Source organism: Misgurnus anguillicaudatus, chromosome 8 (assembly GCF_027580225.2).
Source record: "Misgurnus anguillicaudatus chromosome 8, ASM2758022v2, whole genome shotgun sequence".
NCBI classification, from domain to species: Eukaryota; Metazoa; Chordata; class Actinopteri; order Cypriniformes; family Cobitidae; genus Misgurnus; species Misgurnus anguillicaudatus.
The window spans coordinates 16,283,585-16,309,036 of NC_073344.2; the positions used below are offsets into that span (position 1 = coordinate 16,283,585).

General features: G+C 36.9%; 1 protein-coding gene across 2 annotated transcripts; it reads left to right on the forward strand.

Annotated features, from left to right (window-relative positions):
- Nucleotides 1-24,775, forward strand: LOC129451276 (uncharacterized). 2 transcript variants are annotated; one of them, XM_055214376.2, is made up of 11 exons: nucleotides 1-189; nucleotides 2,301-2,490; nucleotides 3,121-3,212; nucleotides 4,282-4,514; nucleotides 6,356-6,592; nucleotides 8,983-9,054; nucleotides 10,219-10,435; nucleotides 11,244-11,452; nucleotides 12,251-12,323; nucleotides 20,070-20,187; nucleotides 24,205-24,775. In XM_055214376.2, exons 1-11 carry the CDS (start codon nucleotides 174-176, stop codon nucleotides 24,398-24,400), a joined length of 1,653 nt encoding a protein of 550 aa, XP_055070351.2. In that variant the 5' UTR covers nucleotides 1-173; the 3' UTR covers nucleotides 24,401-24,775. The 2 variants fall into 2 exon arrangements, with proteins under 2 accessions (XP_055070351.2, XP_073726502.1); XM_073870401.1 differs by lacking the exon at nucleotides 1-189 and adding an exon at nucleotides 2,045-2,081.
- Nucleotides 24,776-25,452: the final 677 nt, after the last annotated feature.

The window sequence follows — 25,452 nt, forward strand, 5'->3', positions numbered from 1 at the left end:
GCGTGAAGTCGAACACGCCCAATCGCGACGCAATTACGTTACGTAGCACACGAAGAAGTGCGCTGAATTTGTAAACTTGTGTAAGTTTGTTACGTGATGTTTGTGTAAGGTGCTAGCTGGGTTTAACTAACATAACCAACGCAACCGTCCACATTTAACTACGAGAGTTCGCTATGAATGCAGCAAAAGGTAGGAATTACCTCAGAGGTATCGTTGCTTTGTATATTCAAATGCTGAACTGACAGTCGGTTTATTAATTTATTTGGCGTGACGTTTTCTGAACTCGTGCATGTTGCAGAAGATGCATGGTTAATACATAGCTTTACAACGATTCCTGTACACAGACAACTGAAAATAACTCTGAATCCAGAGCTGGTGAGTCAGTGTGTTCACATTCTCATGAGTATAAATAGCAATACACAAAAGTTTAATTTTGGGTGCATACAATCCTATCCACTTAAAACCACGCTTCTTTCCGTGTCATTTTAGGAGCCTATTGGTTTCTCTTTTTTCCTATTTTTAAATCATTGTCGCCTGGGGTTGGGGTTAGATTTGGGATTTGGGTTATGAGGTCTGAAATGTAACAAAAAGTTTGTCTAACCCCAAGCGAAAATGGTAAAATCTGAGAAAATGTCAGACCTGGAAAAAGCCAATATATCAAATTATATGTTTTTATTTATATTTTTTAAATTAAATGTATAAAGTTAAGATCAAAATATTACATATTTTATATTCATCTTATATGATAATTTCTCAAAATAATCAGCTGCTAAATATATTCAGATCCACTGTGCTGAGTCAATGACATTAAGTTATTAATAATTTTGTGTCAGTAGGTTCAATTAAATGTAAAAGGGTAAAAGGTCAAAATAAATTGCAGATTACTTGCATACATTTTCTTTTTTTGAGAACCAAGTCTAAAATTTCTGGTTTTATATAATTTTGAAATAATATTTGGGGGATGATTGCGAAAATGTCAATGTGGGGTAACCGGTCTGTGTCAATTGGTGTAACTAGTATTTTTTTAAATGAAAATATAAATATATTCATAAAAAATATGTAATTAAATGTATAAATGTGTAATATGATTTTTTTTAACATACATTTTTACATCATTTGTCAAAGATTATTTAGAAAACAGAGCTGTTTTCAGCATATGTCATGACAAATATTACAAAAACGCATTAAGATTTACATTTACATTTAGAAATAATCAAATTATATTTAAAAAAATTTATTATTACGTTTACATGCCATTAAGGTGGATAAGTGCCGCAATTGCCTTTTACACTTTGACATTTTCAGGTCCATTCAGTCTTAACTTAAATGGTGCAAATGTAATTATTTTATTGCATTAAATTAACATAAATATACTAAACCGGATGCATTTTTAAAACAAGTTTTTTAAAAGACTTGTGAATTTCTCATCTTGCCAAACCGTTTTTGTCACTGACCCTGATTATGAATTATTAAATCAAAGAGGTCAATCAAAGGCAAAATCTATGCATCTCTTTATCTTTGTGCTCCATGTTGTTGGTATGATTGATGATAAAAGTGACATGACTGATAAGACTCTTTTCAAAGAGCACAGAATCATGTGACAGTATGCCATGTGAGAGTAATACATTCCAGTAGCAGCTGCTGGCAACAGATATATATGTGGCATACTCTTGCTCTGAAATCTAACCACAGTTAAATACCCACCGAGGTGTTATAAAATACTATATTCATAGTAAAATCCAAAAAGTCATCAATTTTGATTTCATGGGGATTTCAAGTTTTACATTTTTTTAACTTGTTGAACACGCACGTGCTACTGACAGACTGTGCAATGTCCTTGCATAATTCTGCCTCAAGGTGGCACTACTCTAATGTTGATTATGCCATTAGTTTTAGCCTATATAACTCAGTTGTACATCTCTGAAAAGAGGTGCTGACTAATACTATATTTCAACTTAGTGTTAATATTGTGTTTAGCTCTAGCCAGGTTCATTTTTGCCTTAATTAGATCTGTTAGGGATTGCTGCATCTGACCACAGATTTCCAATGGAAAAATGGGATGGCCCATTTGTGGAGTACTGGTGAGCACTGAGCAGATGATTCTTTGCCCGATATGCTATTACCTACCATACAAAGTGTAATGGAGGTTTACAATTGAATTACAATTTATGTGTCACATCATGTTAATTTGTTGGATGAACATTTTTGGGGGGCAACTGTAGTTGAAGCATTTACAGTATTGTATGCAGTATCATTGAGATTGAAATAGCAAGGGAACCAAAAAGTCTTTTCAATCTTAGTTTCAGATACTCCTGTGGAGTTCATTGTTGAATACCTGCAAAAAGCTAAAGAGATTGCAGAGAATAATGCCAATGTTCCAGCTGAACTACGAGATCATCTGCAGAAGGCCCTGGACATCGCCGGCGGTCTGGATGGATACCTGGAACGCATGAGTAGCCCAGAGAGTGAACCGCTGGCCGAGTTGTACAGGTGACTGTTCGCATGAAACTTGTAGGTTGCAGATGATCAGTTGGGTTAATGATGTATCTTTGTTTAGGATGTGAATTTGTGGTTAGAATGCATTCATTCTGATGAGATCTATACCAGTGGTGGCAAACTCAGTTTCATCCCGGGCCTGCATCTGAGTTTACAACAATTTATACAGTTTATTTAAAAAAATAAATAAATCTGATAACCAAAACACATGCTTGTGCTGTATGTGAGCACATGCTTAATTTTTTTGATATTCTAAATTAATCAAAATCGTAATACATCAAAGAACAAATTTCCAAAAATAATCACTCGACTAGAAGAACCCTACTGGGAAAAACAGATATACAGACACTGCCATCTACTGGATAGATGGCTTCACTGTGCCGATAATAAAATTTAGATGCATTTTCAGGTCCTGAATTTTTTTTAATAATAACAATAAAATAATTTGCAAGGCCTAATGAGCCACAATAAATGAGCCCTTGAGTTTAACACCTCTGATCTATGCAGTGGCTGCCATTCATGTGCAATTATAAAGATGTGGTACCTGTTATTATAAAGATATTTTATGAAGCTATAATACTAGCTAATATATTAAACATAATAATTATTGTTCTTTTTTTGAAGGAAATCAATGACCCATGACTGGGATAAGGTATATAAGGATGGAAAAACCTTGTTCAGGCTTCCTAATACATGCATTACTGGACAGGTAGAAGGTATTAATCCAATATTAATAACACATCTATCAAGTTTAGTTCCTATGCCGGAATTTCCTATTGAATTGAATTTTCCTATCACTTTTCCACGGGACCACGCGAGAGCTCGCCCGGTTGAGTGGCAAAACGTGCAACAAAATGGCTGGTTTTCATAGGGGCTGCTGCGAAAATGATAGTAAAACTGACTATTATCAGCTTAAATTAAATTAAGTTGGACTTGATAGCAGAGGTGGACAATACTTAGTTACATTAGTTACATTTTCCAAGCATCTGTGCTTTATTGGGATGTTTGTATTGAGAAAAATTTTACTTCACTACATTCTAAAGCATATAATCATACTGTGTATTCTTTAATATTGCATATTAAAATTTATTTAATACCTAATTACATTAAAATTGTGTACTTGAGTAAAAGTATGTTTATGTACTTAAATATTAAATGTAAAACAAACACATGTATTTATGAAATGTAATAGAATAAAAATTGTGATAATATGCTTCAGAATGTGTTTTCCAAAGAAAAACACGGATAAAATACAAATACTTGAAAAATACTGTAGAAATTAAAACCTCTGCTTAATAGTGACCCTAGCAACTTATCAACCCACCTGTGGTCTGTGGACGTTGGCATAAACGATCCATTTACTTCTCCTTTCGGTGTTTTTTGGCAGTCTGTAAAACGATAGCTTCGAATTCTTGTTAATCTGTTAGTACAGTCTATCGCACAACAGCTTTTCCCCTTTTGGACACGTTTTCACCGTGTTTTCGCAGATATCACGCTGTACTCAAATGCTTCCGCTCTGTCTTTTGCCACTCAGTGGGCGTAAGCGCAGTCCCTCTCGCCGATGGTGACGTCATGTGCATACCCTCTATAGAGACTATAACCTGTATGTAATGACCATGTCTTTCTGTATGAGTAGCAAAATAGCCACATGCATATTGCTTATATTGTTTTATGTCTTAACAATATCCTAATATTAAATGCCTTACAAATGATTTTCAAAAAAAGCAAACATACATAAATAAGATTTGATGCACACGCTGTATATTAAATCTGGTTATTCTACAGGTCAAGTATTGAAGATGCTGGTTCACATGAGCAAAGCAAAGAGGGTCTTGGAGATAGGAATGTTCACTGGATATGGAGCATTGTCAATGGCAGAAGCTTTGCCACAGGACGGCCAACTCGTCGCCTGTGAGCTTGAGCCTTATCTGAAAGACTTTTCCCAGCCCATATTTGACAAGTCTCCACATGGTAAAAAGATAACTGTGAGGACAGGGGCTGCTATGGATACCCTGAAGGTGGGAAAACACAGCTCTTTATCATCACATGTTTGCCATCAGCATAGGTTTTAGCTAACTTAAGCAATTCTGACTTGATATTCTCTGCCCTGTAAGGACTTTTGTTTTAATTTGTTTTGTTAAACAATAATATACATTTCATATTTGTGATTGACCCTGGACCACAAAACCCTTAAGTCTTAAGTTGCATGGGTATCTTGAATTCCAATAGCCAATACATTGCAATACATTGTATCCAGCATTAAAATTATAGATTTTTCTTTTATGCCAAAAATCATTAGTTACATAAAGATATTTTGTCATTTTCATGCCGTAAATATTTCAAAACTTTATTTTTGTGGATGCAGTTGCTAAGGACTTCATTTGGAGAACTTTTCTTAAATTTTGCACCCTTAGATTTTCAAATCTGCCAAATAACGTCTTATCCTAATGACTGGTTTTGTGGTCCTGGGTCACATTTGTACTGTATAAACAGAAAGGGCCCTATTTTAACGATCTGAAACGCAAGTGCAAAGCGCAAGTGACTTTGTGGGCGGATCTTGGGTGCTGTTGCTATTGTCTGGCGGGAGAAATAACTCTTGCGCCACGCGCAAATCAATAAGGGGTTGGTCTGAAGTAGGTTCATTATTCATAGGTGTGGTTTGGGTGTAACGTCAAATAAACCAATCAGAACGCTATCCAACATTCCCTTTAAACGCAAAGGCGCAAGTTCCATGGCGGGTTGCTATTATTATGACGGATTTACCAGGCGCACGCCAGGAGTGGTTCACAGCCGAGGAGACCGACGTTCTTGTAAGAGCAGTCAAAGACAGAGAAGTTGTTTTGTATGGGGATATGAGAAACCCGCCCAAATCAGCGTCGGTTAAACAGGCGTGACAGGAAATAGCCGCAATTCTCTCATCAGCTGGCATCCCCATCGTTGCGCCAAGCGCTACAATGATGTCAGGAGACGGGGAAATCCCAAGCTTGCCAGCATAAATCGGGCACGCCGTGTAACGGGAGGTGAATCTGCCTCTACACATGACCTGACGCCAGCAGAGGTCATCGCTGCGTCCACCCTCACCGCTGAAAGGGTTTGGGGGCTTTGAAATCGGACCCAAGAAATGCAAGCAAGGTCCAACCCCAAAGTACACTTACAAATCAAGTTCATATACATTAAGGTTTCTTATGAAAACATTTTAATTATTATTAATATTTACATAAAATAAACGTAATACAGCCACACAACAAACTTATGAAGATATTTTAATCGTTATTTGCATGAGAATTTTTTAACGCAGCCACACAATAAATAAAAACTATCACCACAATGCTCACCACAATGATTTCCCTTATCTCATGTGTTAATATTTTTTATTGTAACAATTTATGATTTGCATCATAATATGATGCAATATCTGTTGCGTCTGTGTAGATTAGATAAGCAAAGTTGTGCACGCTATACATTTTGGTCAAGCATGCGCCCTTAAAATAGCATAATGAACCACGCGCAACGCGCCACTGACTTTAGACTAGTTTTTTTTTGGTCAGTGGCGCAATTGTTTTTTGAAACTGCAAAATAGCATCAGGGATGGTTTGCGCCGGATCACGCCTCCTTTTTTACGCTGAACCGCCCAGGGAGCGCAAGTTCATTCTCTAGTTTGCCGACGTGCGTCTGTGGAGGGAAAACCCCGCTGTGCGCCGGTGCAAAATACGAATGATACATGCGTCACTGACAAAGTCAATTGCGCTGTGTGCAAGATAGGGCCCAAAGTTTTAGATAAGTCTTGTGTAGACAGCCCATTTTGAATGTAATAGATGGTAAATCTGTATACAGTTTTAATCACTTAACTGTTTTGCAGGAATTAGCTGCCGCAGGAGAGCAGTTTGACATGGTTTTCATTGACGCAGACAAACAGAACTACATTAACTATTACAAGTTCCTCCTGGATCATAATCTTCTGCGCTTAGATGGAGTTATATGTGTGGACAACACTCTGTTTAAAGGAAGAGTTTATCTCAAGGATTCAACAGATGATATGGGGGTAGCATTGAGAGATTTCAATCAGTTTGTCAAAAATGATCCACGTGTAGAGCAGGTGTGTGTGTTTTGATGCTTTTATACATGTTAGAAAACCTATGCTGCCTTCACATGCTATCGGAATTGTCCTACTTCCCACTTCTTGAAGGAAAACACCGCTGTTTTTCAGTGTTTTGCTATGTTCTTGCCTCAACTTGGACTAATTAGTACATGCCTATCTTTTTTCAATGCGTGCACTTTTGTTTTTTGTGCAGAGCCTTGTGAACGTGTTGGCATTTGGCCTGGCCTCATTCATTCCTATGGCTCCAAACAGGGATGAATTTAGAAGCCACCAAACACGTTCATGTTTTCCCTATTTAAAGACTGTTACCTGAGTAGTTACATGAGTAAGTATGGTGGCACAAAAATAAAACTTTTGTTTGGAGCCATCGAAATGAACACAATGTGCACTAGATGTCGCCTAGGGGTTCTAAGCATGCGTCAAAACCGCCGCCATCTTATAACAGGGGTCTTGTCATAGGAAGTATCTAGGTAAAGCTGCTATCTCCGCCTGTACTTCCAATTCATGGACGATACCGGACTTTTATGCTGCGTGTGGATGTTAGGGCTATTAGAACTATACATTATAGTTAGAAAAAGTAAATTGTCATAAAATCAAATCTTTAACTTTTTTCTGGACTCAATGCTAAATACATGTCTGACTGTTGAAACGAACTAAAAGAAAACCAAGAAAATCGTGTTCATGACGATTTATGGTGATTTTATTTCTTTTACACCATTGCCTACCATGACGCTGATGCGGGGTTCCCCTGTTTCAAGATGGCGGCTCTAGTTGACGCATTCGGTCCAATGAAATGCTGTAGCCAAGGCGACATCTAGTGTACATATCTATGAGGAATGAGTGGGGCTAGGCTAAATGATAACACATTCAAGAAGCGCTGTACAAAGATTAAAAGTGCACACATTGATAAAAGATAGGTATGTATTAATCTAAGTTGAGGTAAGAACATAGTAAAATATTGAAAACCGGTGGTATTTTTCCTTAAAGTCGTAATTACAAGTTAGTTGTGTTGCATTATGCTTCATGTCAAAATACGTGCCTGCTGCACACACGTGTTGAAAGTGTTTATGATAAAAGAGATAGTCACATTCACAAGACACTCACTTAAAGGGGACATTTTTTTAACATGTCAAATAAATCTTTGGTGTCCCAAGAGTACATATGTGAAGTTTTAGCTCAAAATACCATATAGGTAATTTATTATAAGACGTTAAAATTGCCACTTTGTAGGTGTGAGCAAAAATGTGCCGTTTTGGGTGTGTCCTTTTAAATGCAAATGAGCTGATCTCTGCACTAAATGTCAGTGTCTTGGTTGGATAGTGCAGATTAAGGGGCGGTACTATCCCCTTCTGACATCACAAGGGGTGCCAAATTTCAATGAGCTATTTTTTCACATGCTTGCAGAGAATTGTTTACAAAAACTAAGTTACTGGGTTGATCTTTTACACATTTTATAGGTTGATAGAAGCACTGGGGACCCAATTATAGCACTTAAACATGGAAAAATTCAGATTTTCATGATATCTCCCCTTTAACATTAATTACACGAGATTAAGCAAGTTTTTTTCTTTTTTATCTTTCCAAGTGCCTGCAGAGGGCACGTATATTGTCATGATGAGTGATGCACATAAGTTCACATTACATTCCAAACACATATTTTGACACGACAAGCCACAAACAACGGCCTACTAACATGTTTTGACAAGCTTTGGATCGTGCGCCCTCGAAAAAGAAATCACCGGCCGCCACTGGTCCTGTCTGTTTTCAACCATGCAGTCAAATATATGCTATCCTTGCATGTAAAACATACAATTCGCATGAAATGGTTATTTCTGTACATACATTTGAAAGACTTTAAAGGCAATTTAGTTGTTGTTCAGAAAAGATCATAAAAATATCAGTCTCCCTGGCTCAATTTGAAAACTTAAGTTTCTCAGCTGGAACTACAATTTGAAAGACCATTCGTTTCCAGTTTCCGTCTAGGAAACACATATTTCCGATAGATCCAACAGGACGTGAAGGCAGCATTATTTTTATAATCTTACGGCACTGTATCTGAACCAAATGTCTGTAACTAGCTTTACTAATTTTTATTTCCGATTTATTAATTACATTTATGTTACGGTAACTGATTAACTTACATTTCACACTGTATAGATTACAGTTTCATAACAGTAGTATACTGTACCCCACACTTGCCCTTAGATTTTGATTATTTATGGTTAGGTACAGTATTAGATCCTCAACAAAACACTAATGCTACTAAAGTGCTAATTCATTACGAGTATTTTCAAAATTAAATATTGCAACATTACTATGTAACTAGGCTATATAAACCTGTATTTTGCAATACACAATTTTACATATTGTTTAATCCCTTTATAAAGGTCATTATTCCTTTAAGAGATGGTCTTACTGTTATACGAAGAGTCCCGTACACACCTCAGCCAGACACGCAGGTAAGCCATAACTGGATGATTCTCACGAAAACTTGGTTTTAAACATGACAAGCATGAAAATGTAAAAATTGCTTAAATTTACTTTTTTCCCACCAGACATTGAAAAACAAAGTCTGGAGTAAATGGGAACATTAATTTAAAAACGTTTACTTATCATTTAACACTTTTTGTAACATAATTTAAAAAATTAGTCCTAAAAAATCTCATTACAGCAACAGTCAGAAAAAAATCAACACTGACATATTTTCAAAATGGCATGACAAACCTGAAAGAACATAATTTGGAGATTCTGCACATGCATTTAAAATCAAAGTATTATGCTTCTATTAATTAAATTAACATTTATAGCATCTGTTGCGGTAATGATAATCAAAATGTTGTGTAAGCATTATGACAAGACAATATTTCAAATTAACTGTAAAAAAATGATCTTACCTGGTAGCCATCTTGAAGTAACTGGTCCATGTGCTTGGTCACTCAAAATCAAACTTTATTAAAATTCTGTATGTGTGCTTAAACTGTTCTCAAAAAGTGTTGCGGAGGATGAGAACATCAGGCATGGACACATCATTTTCCTAATTTTTTCTTCATTATTATTATACATGAATATTCAGTAAATATTTTTTCTGTCATCTAAAGTAGTAGCAAAACATCCATTTATTTTTTTCTCAATATTTTTGTGTTAATTTGATTAAATTACAACATAACGCATGTTCAAACACAGCCGGACACATTGCGGTAATGAGAATTTCAGCAGAAAATGAGATTAAATTTACAATTATAAATTCTTATGTTGAAATCACACATTGTGCAAGGTAGAACACAGTATTGTGTTAATTCTGATGCTTTTTAATGTTACTATCTTATACATTTTAAAGCTAAAATCATTAGTGCCGTGGTGTTTCAATGGTTTCGTGAGAATCACCCAACTGCATTTGGAAATAACTTACACCTAACACTTAAAGATCCAGTGTGGATTTTTAAGTGCTTAAACCTTTACACTTTATACTGTACTTTTTGACTCCAGTGTCAAAATAATTGCTTTTTATCTGCATATCAGTCCAAACCTATAATGCTACTTAACAGTTCACAATTGATGGAGAAAAATAGATTCATGGCAATATAAAACTGTTATACAGCATTATGATAATGTATGTTTGATAGAGCGCAGTGAACTACGACGAGGTCTTCAGAGGAGTTCAAGGGAAGCCAGTGCTGGACCGGTTGCGTTTGGATGGAAAAGTGGCCTATGTGACCGGGGCCGGTCAGGGCATCGGAAGAGCCTTCGCTCACGCTCTCGGGGAAGCCGGAGCCAAAGTGGCCATTATAGACATGGATAAAGGGAAAGCAGAGAATGTGGCTCATGAACTAACTCTGAAAGGTAAAAAGTGCTTTATTGTCTTCAATAGCTCATATGATATTCAAATGGACCAGTTTACGCTGCTTGATCTTTCCAGCAGATGGTGCCATGGTATCATAGGACTAAACTGAATAAGAGCATTTAAAAAGGTTTTTCACTTCTTTTGTGGCTTAGCTTTGTTTCATTATGGGGCGGTTTCCCGGACCAGGATTAGCTTAATCCAGGACTAGGCCTTAGTTTAATTAGGAAATATAATTAGTTTTAACAAACATGCCTTACTAAAAACATTACCTGTGTGCATTTTGAGGTAAAACAAAGGGCACTGATGTATTTTAAGAAATGTAAGTTCAAGTTGTTTTCAGTTTGGAGAGCTCTTAAAAGTGTTTAAGTCTAGGACTAGTCTAATCCCTGTCCGGGAAACCGCCCCTATTTGTTTTATATGTTCTCATATCAGTTTGTATATATATTTATATATTGTATATGTATATATTTGTATATGTATTTATTTATTGCACATAATAAAAATATACATTTATCAGATTTTTTATTTTATATATAAACATACATTTATGTGTATTTATTTCAGATATATTTGAATTTTTAAACTGGGACACAGTAATTAAATTACTATTAAATTACTCCTTTTAATATAGACTTATATACAATTTATATATATATATATATATATATATATATATATATATATATATATATATATATATATATATATATATATATATATCATGCTACAGTAATTTATACATATATTTATGTGTTTATATGCATCCACACACATGCTAATTTTTTTAATGTACCCATGTCATTCCAGGCATTTCCAGTATGGCCGTTTCAGCAGACATTAGCAAACCAGAGGACGTTCATAAGATGATTGATGACATTGTTTTAAAATGGGGCACAATTCACATTGCTTGCAACAATGCTGGCATTAACAAAAACTCACCCAGTGAGGACACCAGTCTGGAGGAATGGGACCAAACCTTTAATGTTAACCTCAGAGGGACTTTCATGTGTTGCCAGGTACCCCATCACAGTTACATTTGTTTGTCATTAATTTCAGTCCAGATAAAGCACTAAAGACCGGTTTTCTTTAGATGTTTTATATTAATGATGTGGCAGACATTAGGCGCTTTGAATTTATAGACACACAGACGAGGCGTTATGCACCTACTATTTGTAAAGTGGGACCAGTGACGGTCACTTAGGTTTAAGTGCATGAAAAAGGGACAAAGATTTAAAACCTAACCCAACATGTTTTTGTATTAAACAAAATGACAGGTGGGAAGGTGCAACTGGATTGGACTGGCCAAAACAGCATTTTTGTACCAATTTTCAATTATACAATTTTTTATTTTTTCGGAAGTTGCATTTAAAATGTACTTGCGTTTCTTCCACAGTTGATATTACTTATATTTGCCCAAACTTTTAGTGGATTCTAATTGCTTTTGTATATGAGCAACAACTTTTCCATTAGTTTTCTGACATTTTCCGGCAGTCGGAATAAAACCTTTGATAGGAGAACGGAGAGGTGTGAAAGAAAGTGATTTCATACCTACAGCATTAGGAGACATTAAATCCTGCCAGGCACCAGATAAATCAGAGTAAGCCGTTTTACACAAACCTCAAAGGTGATGGAGATGCCTCCCGCGCATTTAAAATGAATGCCGCAAGTTTTTGACACTTTTTGTCTCTCTCCCCATCCAGGGAGTGTTATTCTTCTCCCTGTAGACGTGGAGGTCTGATTAGTGAAGGTGTCAATACTGTGATGTTCCTCTGAAAGCACATTTGTCTCTTCTCTCCCTTAAATTACCGCCTCAGGCGGCCGGTCGTGTCATGCTGAAGCAGGGATACGGCAAGATAATCAACACAGCTTCCATGGCCAGTTTAATAGGTGAGTGATGATTTTTATGCCGCCATAAGCTGAGATATTACACTGTCTCTTCCCTTTGAATTTAATACTCTCATCAAACGCAGGGGTGGGGTTTTGAAACGAGAATGTAGAAGTAGTAATACTCAGAAAGAAAGAAAAGTTCACTGGTGCATTTTAGGTTTTTCTCCATTTGCTTGCTTTTGTTTTGGAGAATTTGCGCAAACATAAAACTGTGCTCAAGTTTTATAAGCGGCCCTCATCATCGTCCAGTTTTGGCCTTATGAATTCAGTGCAGTATGAAACCTGGCAACTACATGGTATGTCTTTTAGAGGTGGCTAATTCGTATGACCCAGTTTGCTTTCGCAACATGATGTTAAGTTTAGAAGCGGGGTTAGGGTTGAAGTATCTTTATTGACTTTTTTTTAGTAATTGTACGATTCATTTCATATGATTTAATATGAATTAGTCAACTTGTAAATAACATACAAATTCTCATAAGATCAGGTTGAGAGTTTGTGCCGTGGACATAAATAATAGAGCTAAACAATATTGAAGCAAAATGATGCAATATACATTATGCAGTATGATAATACTATTTAAAAACTATAACCAGCATATGTTTCATATTTTTTCTAGCAAAAGAAAGCATGATTCTCACTGTCTCGCCAGTCTCTCTATCTGCATTGACCGAAAACTTTGACTACACAACAACTTTTTAGTATTAATATAATTTGGTTATTTCAAAGCATTGCAATATGCACATTTGCAATATATCTGTAGTTTCGGCATAGCTTTTTAAATTTTTTTCACTTCACACAGTGACATGGCTTATGCCCGGCACTAGGGTTGTATAACGATTAATCGCGATTAATCTATTGCAGAATAAAGGTTTTTGTTTACATCATATATGTGTGTGACCTGTGAATAATAATTATGTATATATAAATATGCACACATGCATGTATAATTTTATATATATATATATATATATATATATATATATATATATATATATAAGTATTTATATATAATATAAGTTATACATAAATATACAAATGTATATACACATGTAAACATTTCTTAAATATATAAATACATGTGTGTGTGTATTTATACAAAGTTATTATACACAGTACACACACACACACACACATATATGATGTAAACACAAACTTTTATTCTGCAATAGATTAATCGTGATTAATCGTTATGCAACCCTACCTGGCACATAATAAACCAGACCAAAATTGAAGCGTCACAATTCACACTCCACTGTAAAAAAATCCTTGTTGCACTTAAATTTTTAAGTTTAATCAACTTTCTTGATTAGTAAGTAGTTGTATAATTTATAAAAATTAAGTGAATTAGCTTAAGATATTTCAACTTTATTTTTATAATTTATAGCAACTTCTCACTATTCAATAAAGTTAAAATTAATTGTAAATTTGAGTGCAACAAGGAATGTTTATAGTGTAGGGACCAGAATGTCATAGAGACTTATGGACGGGCTTTTTTGTTGGGCCAACAACCCAAGCAACCACTTAGAAATTGACCAGCAAAAATGTAAAATCTTTGAAAAATCTTTGCTGTTTACTTATCCATATTGTTTGTTAAACTCCAATATTGCACATGAAAAGCCGGTTTTTGCATCATTAAAAACATAAAAACCCTGTTACTCAGTTGAAAGGGCTTTAAATTGCAACCTGTGGTGCAGCCGCATGTAAAGGGACTTCCTGGTGTGCCGCAGGTCCTGTAGCTCAGGCTTTAACTGTGGAAAAACGAGCGTTTGATTTTTATGCCGCACGCTGTAAAAGACCGCTATTTGCGACACAGCGTAACACAATGCTTCCAACAGGTCCCTCGCTGTGCAACAGCAGCACTCCATCAACAGAGTAGTCAAGTAGCCAATAAACTTGTGTACCATATGGACGCTAGTCCCAACTGTGGGTGCAATCTGTAACACGGGAGCATGCTGCTACAGGAAGTAGAGAGTGAGAGAGAGAGCAGTGAGGAAGTGGAGGGCAAGGGAAACAAAGTGATCAATTACTCACATTACATACAGTCCTTCAGGAATTTTCTTTATTGGCCTGGACATCTGTTATAATATTGTCATAATGTGTAATCAGATGGGAGCTGTTGTGGCCAAAGTGGGGAATACATCTTGAAAGTCCAATTAAAATGCACAATGACACTGCCTATGTCCATCTGGCAAATAGCACAATGTTTTTTACATTTTATCCCCTTCTCTTTAAAGGGATACTTCACCGATTTAGCATTCAGCTTTGTATCTGTAGAAACCCGGCAGTATTACTGAATGACCATGTTTCCCTCCCTCATTTCCCCCTGAGAGGAGAGATATCTGCATTTTGGTTCTGCAAAAAAGTCCTCCGATGATGTAATATGACGATTTTTGCATCATCGGAGGACTTTTTTGCAGAACCAAAATGCAGATATCTCTCCTCTCAGGGGGAAATGATGGAGGGAAACATGGTCATTCAGTAATACTGCCAGGTTTCTACAGATACAAAGCTGAATGCTAAATCGGTGAAGTATCCCTTTAACATACAGTAGATATGAACATGCGTTTCAAATGGGTGATTCTCACGAAATCCAGACTTAGAAGGTGTCCAGCATCAGAATTTTTAAAAAGCCCAAAGGAATAGTCAATTTTCTTAAAAGAAAAATCCAGATAATTTACTCACCACCATGTCATCCAAAATGTTGATGTCTTTCTTTGTTCAGTCAAGAAGAAATTATGTTTTTTGAGGAAAACATTGCAGGTTTTTTCTCATTTTAATGGACTTTAATAGAGCCCAACACTTAATACTCAACACTTAACAGTTTTTTTCAACTGAGTTTCAAAGGACTATAAACGATCCCAAACGAGGCATAAGGGTCTTATCTAGCGAAACGATTGTCATTTTTGACAATAAAAATAAAAAATATGCAGTTTTAAACCACAACTTTTCGTCTAGGTCCGGTCCACCGCGACCTCACGTAAATTCGTAGTGACGTAGGGAGGTCACGTGTTACATATATGAAACCACATTTGCGGACCATTTTAAACAAAGACATTAATTAGTATATTTGACTTACAACAACGTCGGAATGGTCCTCTTTCAACACACTTGTAAACACTGGGTGGGGTTTCGCGTTCGTCTTTTGTGACCTCTTGACGTCATGATGTATTGCGTAAGGTCATGCTAGCGCTTTGAGGACCGGACCTAGACGAGAAATTGTGGTTTAAAAGTGTATATTTTTTATTTTTATTGTCAAAAATGACAATCGTTTTGCTAGATAAGACCCTTATGCGTCGTTTGGGATCGTTTATAGTCCTTTGAAACTCTGTTGAAAAAACTGTCAAGTGTTGAGTTAAGTATTAAGTGTTGGGCTCTATTAAAGTCCATTAAAATGAGAAAAATCCTGCAATGTTTTCCTCAAAACACATAATTTCTTCTCGACCGAACAGGGAAAGATATCAACATTTTGGATGACATGGTGGTGAGTAAATTATCTGGATTTTTCTTTTAAGAAAATGGAATATTCCTTTAAAGCCAATTTTTTTTGCACATATAAGATTAAGGTCTGAACTTACTATAACCATTATTTTTAGAGGATTTAAAAATATTTCCTATAGAATTATTTAAATTTTTTAGATTATCATTATAAAAATTATCATTACCGCAAATAAAATTTCAACTTTTATCTGGAGAAAAAATAAAAACTGCTTACCTGGTAGCCAACTTGAGTGTCACAGTCAATTATGTCCCTTCCAATAATTTTTTTGAAAATGTTAGTTCCTTGAGGGCTTAAACAATGATTGAAAATTGTTGCGGAGGATGAGAAAATTGGTCTTGGACACATTTATATTCCTTATTATTGTCTTTACATTTACAAATGATCACCAAATACCACACGTTTCTTTACTGTAAACGTTTATAGTATAACATGCATGTCAAAGCTCCATGTCAAAGAACCCAAATCCAGTCATGGACACATTGCGGTAATGAAAATGTTCCCCTTATATGTGGAAAAAACAACAAAATTGGTTTGTATGATGTCATTTGAAATGTGCAAAATAGTACACGAAGAGATGTTTGTAACTGTATGCTTCTTATTTTGATACTCTTACTTTGCATTTACTTTTTTTATCAGAATATTTTATGACACCTCATAAGTCTAATTTCGCGAGAATCACCCAAATGCTTCTCGAAACCATTTGTGTGGCTTTGTGTTTTATGCTTTCCAGCCCAAGCATGTTATTTGCATGTTGACCTAACATGAACGATAGGTTCACTCTACAAAATGATGGGTTGTTGGGGACAAAACCTACCATTTGGTTTAAAATAACCCATGCTGGGATGGTTTAGTCCAAAATGCTGGGTTGTTTTTAAACCATTGTTGTGTCAAATAAACCAATGGCTGGGATTGTCCATATTTTACGTAACTCTGGGCCTAAAAACCCCCAGCATTTTTAAAGTGTGGTCTCGTACATCAAAATTTGCAAAATATTGCTACACTTGCACATAAACAAGAAAACGTTCTGGCTTGAAATTAAATAAGAGTGAGAAAATAATGCCTTTTTTTGCATGAACTTTTCCTTTAACACTCACAAGTCAATGACCTTTGATGAAAATCAGAGGCTGATGACATCACTGTGATCTGCAATATCTCTGAAATATACAGATTACTGAGCCGCTGTATCTTCCTCATTATAAAAAGTAAAATTCAAACTAGATGGATGTTAAACATGATTTAAGATACGTCTCTCTCTCTGTTCCTCCTACCTTTTCACCCTCCCATGCCGACTGCTCTTTAAAATCTCAATGGCGACTGATGCTGGATAAAAAGGCTCTTCTATCTACACGTTTCCGTGAGGATTAATGCTTGTCGGCATTTTCGAGTCTGATAAGCCACATTTTAAGGCTTAAAGCTTGTTTGTAAGCCCACAGCGGCCACTTATTTGAATAACAGGGGTACAACAGCGCCCCGTTGCGCTGTTTCTTTTATCGTAGGAACCAGGCCCATCAAAACCTAAGCATTGTCCAGTTAGCAGTTCTCCTTTAAAACAAACGATGGACCGGAAAACGCAAACTCGTCTCCACAGGACCGGCCGCTGCCTTCGCACAGCTGTGCCGTATTTATCATCCCGCTCCCAACCTCGGCAATTTGGCAGTGAGATCACCGGGTGACGAGGTTAACTACTAAAGTTGCATGTAACTTGGAGCCTCCCCAGCGATGATTAATCAAACGAGCCCCCTTTTCCCCGCAACGCACGCAGCGTCGAGCATCTGTGATGGTCAAGGCAAACAAATGGCGTTTTGCCTTTGTTCGTGAAGATGATGCACGCTGAACATACAGAGTAATTAATTTTACATCGCTTCATCTGCGGGGTCCCAAAAGCTAATGAAAGTGTTTTTATGTCACATTGGAGTTCAGGGCCTTCTTGTTGAGTTATGAGCAGAATGAAGTAATAGGGCCTTGTATTAATCACACGTTCAGATCATTACGGAATATTAAGTGGATTTTAAAGTGTTGGTAATGAAAGCTGGTTTATTTACTTTAATGCAAAATAGTTGTATAGTGCTTTTAAAGTGGAATAGTTTACCCCAATATAAAAGTTCACTCATAATTAACTCACCCTCAGGACATCCCAGATGTATACAAATTATTTTGTTTAGTTGAACACAAATTAATAATTTTATTTTAAAATGTTGTCATGTGATTTTATATGGGGCTCCAAATGCACATCCATCATTAACGGGGACATTTCACAAAACTTTTTTTAAGATGTAGAATAACTCTTTGGTGTCCCCAGAGTGCGTATGTGAAGTGTTAGCTCAAAAAAACATGGAAAAGTCAGATTTTCATGATATGTCCCCTTTAAAGTAATCCAAATGATTCAAGTGTATGTCTTCGATTAAAATGAAAATTTTGAGCTTATTTAGCAATATATAGCATATCATGTGGTGAAGCACACATATGACAACTAGAAGAAGTGTATAAATATCTAAATATTGCAACTGTGCATATTGCAATCAGTCCCTCTAGAAAAACACGATTATGCGATTGCATGATTTAACGCATAATCAGCCAAAGTCCGGATATTTATGCGGGGGACGCATTTTTTCAAATACACCGCACTTTCGCAGCATAAATTACAGATTTCCATGCGCAAAATATGCGGGGCTTGCATAATTTCATAATCCCCGCATTTCGTAGCAAAAATCACATATATCTTAGCAGAAAGTTGAAAAATGTTGCATTTACCTCACACAGCGCAGCCATGTCCCCTGTTGCCATGGTAACGTTATGAAGTGATGTGATTATGTGACGTGAAAAGCTGCAAAAGCTGAAAATTGTTTTTGCAAGTTCCCGCAATCTTTGCAAGTTCCCGCAATCTTTGCAAGTTCCCGCAATCTTTGCAAGTTCCCGCAATCTTTGCAAGTTCCCGCAATCTTTGCAAGTTCCCGCAATTTCATTGCATACAATTGCATAAATATCCCGCATATTCCATCGCATTTTTTAAGAAAACGTGCCGCTAGATCAAGGATTTTTGCCCGCGTTTTTCTGGAAGGACTGTTGCAATGGTTTTAATGCACTCTTAAAAGTTAAATTGTTTACACTTTTTTGTGTTACGCACACTATGTGTAATTTTGTGTCGATTATGTGTTAAAATAAATAAAAGTAACAGCAAAATGTGTTGTTCCAATAATGACACAGAGATGTGTCTACGTTGATTGTGTTGTTTTTAACACATTCGTTTTTAGAATGTGCTGGGTTATTTTTAAAAAGTCACGAGCCCAACCCAACAAGTTGGGTTTAATTAACTTTTTTTTTTATATTTGACCCAACAATGCATTATAACAACCCAGCATTTTTGGTTAAAACAACCCAGCATAGGTTACATTACAACCCAAGGAGCTGGGCTTGTCCCTTTTTGACCCCTACACTGGATTGAAAATTACCCAGCATTTTTTAGAGTGTAAATAACTATAATATTAACACTTAAAAAAGTGTTGTCAATATTTAAAGTATGTAAAGTATTGTCAACTTTAAAGTATGTCAATATACTTTTTCAAAGGGTATCGCCAGTGACAATGTTTGTACCTTACAGTATTTCTGAGCGTGTACACAACTAGATTTATGGTGCCATATTTAAATATATCACAGGTTATTAGATTTGTTTGTTTAAATTTTAATTTCCTTAAATAAGCGCAAATATTAATTGTTTTCTCTCAGTCATAGGGGTACATTTTCAAAAATTAAATTTATTACTAATATATAACTAATGATTATTACCTTTTGATATATTTATGGTAGGAAATTTACAAAATATCTTCATGGAACATGATTTTTACATCCTAATGATTTTTTTGGCATTACAAACAATACAAAAATTTTGACACATACCATCTATTTTTAGCAATTGCTATAAATATACCCTTGCTACTTATGACTGTAGTCCAGGGTCAAATATGAAGTCATCTGTATTAGTTTAATGATAGATGGATGTGCTTTTTGGAGCTTTGCCATTTTGGCTCCCATTTAGGAACATATCTTGATAACTTTTTAATGTAAAATTATTTGTGTTTAATTGAAGAAAGGAAGTCACATCTGGGATAGCTTAGCATTTGATTAGAGAATTTATATTTTCTAGTAAACAATTTTTTTACGTTAAAAATACTCGTTTCTTTTAGTTTCGAACACAGAATGCAATGCTCATCATGAGTTTTTAAATTGTTTGTCTGTCTCTCTCTCCATAGTGCCACATCCACAGAAACAACTCTCCTACAATACATCCAAGGCTGGGGTGGTAAAGCTCACACAGACCTTGGGTACCGAGTGGATCGACAGAGGGGTTCGAGTCAACTGCATCTCTCCGTAAGTGTAACAGACCACAAACTATGTCTGCCATGATGAATTTTAGCTTTGGAGCCGTATCAGAAATTTCCTGCTTCATTTGAGAAAAGCAAAATATGGCTGTGATGTGAATCGAACAGTCTGGCATAAAAGATGACGCACAGATGTTGCACGGTATCTCACTAAAATATATTATACTGTCTGCGACGGTCGTCTGGAAAAAATTGTACCATGTGCGCGGCAGAATCACACGTCGCAGTATTATGTTTTGCAATATAACTCATGAATCAATGCCAGATTTTACAAACAAAAATGCCTCTTGCACCAATTAAGCAAAGAGAAATGTTTTGATGTTTAAGTGTAAACTTAATTTGTTTTGACAGGGTCAAAATGCATTATTTTCTACACAATTGAGACTCTGTTACTAAATTACAGCGTGAAACAATGCAATCCGGCTTAATTGGATGAAGTCTTAGGGGATGAGTACAGCAAACAGTTTCTTTAATTGTTACAATCAATTAGGGATTCAAATTAGCCTCTTCAACAGAAGTGTCAGCGAAACAATGCCGGCCTTGTTTGTATCTATTTGTCAGAGCGTTTCTTCTAAAGAAAAGGAAGAAAGGAACGAGAGGAAGTATGCGTGTGTCGCTCGAAGCCGAGCATCCCTGAGCCCCTGAGATGCGATAGACAGCAAACACACACACATAAACACACACACACACACACACACTATTTATTTCTATATTGCACCAGCTTGTTTTCTAATTTGAATTTACATGGAAGCATTCCCCTCCCATTCCTCCCTCAAACACAAGGTCCCTCAATGGGCCGCTGATTTCCTCAAAGTGACGGTCTGTAAATATGCATACGGGTGGGGGAAACCACAATTAGCGCGTGCGAGGTTGACTGCCGCCTGATTTCATTGGCAACTTTAGCCGCGGCGGTGATAAGCCGCATTATCTACAAAATTGGCTGAGGGAAAACAGTAAGCCTTTGATTGCCAGGACTGGTTTCCTGATAAAGCACTGCGGAAGAGAAATATAATTGAGATTTGAATACGTTAACCGAAGGTGTCACATGCCACTTCAGTGCCTCTAATTTAGCCCCGGCATCGGATTTGGTATCAAGGCCAACGAAATCTATTCGACCGGGCTTAAATTTGTCGGCTGTTTAGTGGAGTGTGCGAACAGATGAGCTGGATTTCCCATGCGGCAGCTTTGGCATGAAATGCATTTGTTACAATTTGCTATTCATTTATTTTTTTAGGTAAGGACAAGAGCAACACTGAAATCCACTCATCGTTGACAACACTTGACAGTCCCACATGGAATAATTCACTCAAACTAAACAAATCTATAATTATTTACATTCCCACCTGTTTTTAATATACTGCAAAATGTTCAATGAGCTCCAACAAAGTCTCATAGTTAGAATGTTATACAGAAAACACTAAATCACAAAATAAAAGACTTAAAGGAATATTCCATTTTCTTAAAAGAAAAATCCAGATAATTTACTCACCACCATGTCATCCAAAATGTTGATGTCTTTCTTTGTTCAGTCGAGAAGAAATTATGTTTTTTGAGGAAAACATTGCAGGATTTTTCTCATTTTAATGGACTTTAATAGACACCAACAATTAATACTTAACTCAACACTTTTTTCAACGGAGTTTCAAAGGACTATAAACAATCCCAAACGAGGCATAAGGGTTTTATCAAGCGAAACAATTGTCATTTTTGACAAGAAAAATAACAAATATGTACTTTTAAACCACAACTTTTCGTCTAGGTCCGGTCCAGCGCGACCTAACGTAAATGCGTAGTGACGTACGGAGGTCACGTGTTACATATATGAAACGCACATTTGCGGACCATTTTAAACAATAAACTGCCACAAAGACATTAATTAGTATCAGTTCACATACAACAACGTCGGAACGGTCCTCTTTCAAGACACTTGTAAACACTGGGGCGGAGTTTCGCGTTCGTCCTCTGTGACCTCTTGACGTCATGACGTATTGCGTGGGGTCACGCTGCCGCATCACGACCGGATCTACATGAGAGAAGTTGTGCTTTAAAAGTGTATATTTGTTATTTTTATTGTCAAAAATGACAATCGTTTTGCTAGATAAGACACTTATGCCTCGTTTGGGATCGTTTATAGTCCTTTGAAACTCCGTTGAAAAAACTGTTAAGTGTTGAGTTAAGGATTAAATGTTGTGCTCTATTAAAGTCCATTAAAATTAGAAAAATCCTGGAATGTTTTCCTCAAAAAAACATAATTTCTTCTCGACTGAACAAAGAAAGACATCAAGATTTTGGATGACATGGTGGTGAGTAAATTATCTGGATTTTTCTTTTAAGAAAATTGACTAATCCTTTAAAGCAGTGGTTCTCAATCCTGGTCCTGGAGGCCCACTGCTCTGCACATTTTGTATGTCTCCCTTGTTTAACACAGCTGATTCAAATCATCAGCTCATTAGCAGAGATCTCATTGTGTGTCAGACAAGAGAGACATACAAAATGTGCAGAGCAGTGGGCCTCCAGGACCAGGATTGAGAACCACTGCTTTAAAGGGATACTCTAGCCAAATATCTAAATTACCCCATGATATACTCACCCTCAAGCAATTTGATATACACATGTCCGTCATCTTTCGGACAAACACATTTGGAGTTATTTTAGTAGATGTCCTTGCCCTTCCAAACAGAGAACAACTTCAGACTTTAAACCTCAAAAAGTCCATCCATCCTTCACAGAAATAATCCACATGGCTCCATGGGGTTAATAAAGGTCTTATGCGGGTACTTGATGCGATTTATAACTTTATAAGATGTAATACTAGCTTCTGGTAATGGTGCCATCTTGGACTCATGCAAGAGTTTTAGTGTAGTTAGCCTTGGTTGCCATGGGTACGCTGCGCAGTGACTCTTGTAAATGGCCTTAGTCCAAGGAGGCGTCCTTACCGGAAGCTACTTATTATTATAGTTTATAAAGTTTAAAGGGATACTCCCATTTTTTTAAAATATGCTCATTTTCCAGCTCCCCTAGAGATAAACATTTGATTTTTACCGTTTTGGAATCCATTCAGCTGATCTCCGGGTCTGGCAATACCACTTTTAGCATAGCTTAGCATAATACATTGAATCTGATTAGACCATTAGCATTGCGCCTAAAAAATAACCAACGAGTTTCAATAAGTTTGATTTTTTTGGCGTGATGCTAATGGTCTGATCGGATTCGGTGGGTTGTGCTGAGCTATGCTGGAGGTGGTACCGCCGGAGCCGGAGATCAGCTGAATGCATTCCAAAACGGTAAAAATGAGCCTATAAAAAAGTGGTGTTTTCCTTTAAAATATGGATATTTTTCTTACAATATCCCATTGATTAAATAACTTTATTAACCTCTTGGAGGCTTATGGATTGCTTGTGTCAAGGATGGATGCACTTTTTAGGGTCCATCCCCAGTTGTTCCCTGATCCCTGTTTTCTCCCATCATAAGATTGTAAAAGCAAGGACATTTCTTAAAATTACTCCAAATGTGTTCGTCTGAAAGATAATGGACATATGTATCTCGGGTTGCTTGAGGGTGAGTAAATCGTGGAAATTTTGCAGTATCGCTTTAAGCTAGGTTTTCACATGCAGGGTTCAATATACAGTAAGCACCACAAAAGTGGTTTGGTGTTTCTTTGCTCTCTTTCAGAACGTGACAGACGGGATTACTTTTTCTTTCTATTCGATAGAACAGAACAGCTCACAAAGACGAGTAAATCTTAACAGAATTTTCATTTTTAGGTCAACCATTCCTTTAAGACCCCCTAGTCAATCTGGAGAGTATCAATCACAGTATCCACCCATTAAAGGACAGTGAACCAGTGTAAACACGATCACAGAGTCCTTGAAGGATAGCCAACTTCATTTTATGTCACTCTGAATGCCATAACTGAAGCAAGGAGCTGAAAACAACCCTGTCACCTTGCTTGATATCTCTCTCTTTTTCTCTCCTTTTATCTCTCTCTCTCGCTCTCTCTCTACAGAGGCATTGTTGACACCCCTCTCATCCATTCAGAGAGTCTGGAGCCTTTGGTTCAGCGCTGGCTGTCAGACATCCCAGCCGGACGACTGGCTCAAGTGACAGACCTCCAAGCTGCAGTAGTTTACTTGGCATCTGATGCCTCTGACTACATGACGGGGCATAACTTAGTCATAGAGGGTGGTCAGAGTCTATGGTAGAGAAAGTTTGCATCTCAAATTTAAGAGATACTGTCACTTCCACAGTTTTTTTTTTTGGGGGGGGGGTAGAGTGAGTAACTCATATCATTTGATTCCAATGATGCAGTATGAGATGCTATAATTTATGCATTCCATGTGAATCGAACCCTTGATGTTGGAGTTGCTCGCAACACTTCACCAATTAAACTACTGCTGTGCTGATTAATGTACTGTGTCAATTGTAAGCAACTTGTGCATTATTTAACATACTTGCTATTGAATTTTGTACAACAAAAGTTGTTAACATTATAGTTAATGCACAATAAACAATTGTATTGACTCTAACAAATATTAAAGGCATAGTTCCCCTAAAATGAAAATTCTATCATTTACATACCCTCATGTTGTTGTGGACCTGTACGGGTTTCTTCATTCTGTTTAAGGGGACGCTCCACTTTTTTTTTGAAAATATACTAATTTTCCTGCTCCCCTACAGTTGTACACTTGATTTTTGCATTTTTGGAGTCCGTTCGGCCGATCTCCGGGTCTGGCTGTGCCACGTTTGGCGTGGCTTGGCGGGATCTATTGGATCTGATTAGACCATTAGCATTGCGCTGGAGAAGTGACCAAAGAGTTTGGATATTTTTCCTATTTAAAACTTGACTCTTCTGTAGTTGCACCGTGTACTGGGACGGACGGAGAATTGAAGGTTGTGATTTTCTAGGCCAATGTGGCTGGGAACTGTGCTCTCGTTCTGGCGTGGTGATCGGGGACTTTGCCGCCTTGGCGTGGCTGCAGGAGGCACAATGATGTTGCGCAGCAGCCGAAAATAGTCCCCTTAGTAACTTTCAATGGCAGGGCGTAATATCTATTTTTCGGGCAGTGCGTGGTATCATTGCGCCCCCTGCAGCTATGTTGCGGCGGCAGCGTTCTTGATTGTTGCGCCAGAGTGGGAGTATAGTTTCTAGCCATATCTGGCCAGAGGGTCTCAGCTTTTGGTTTTCCGTCGGTCTTGGTGCACGATGTAACTGCATAGGAGGCAGGTTTTGGATGGGAGGATTATCCAAACTCTT

Coding starts and splice junctions, on each gene's coding strand:
- LOC129451276 (XM_073870401.1), top strand. CDS start 2,060: ATGGCCCATTTGTGGAGTACTG. Junction 4,515..6,355: donor CTGCTATGGATACCCTGAAG/GTGGGAAAACAC, acceptor ACTGTTTTGCAG/GAATTAGCTGCCGCAGGAGA. Junction 20,188..24,204: donor CGAGTCAACTGCATCTCTCC/GTAAGTGTAACA, acceptor CTCTCTCTACAG/AGGCATTGTTGACACCCCTC.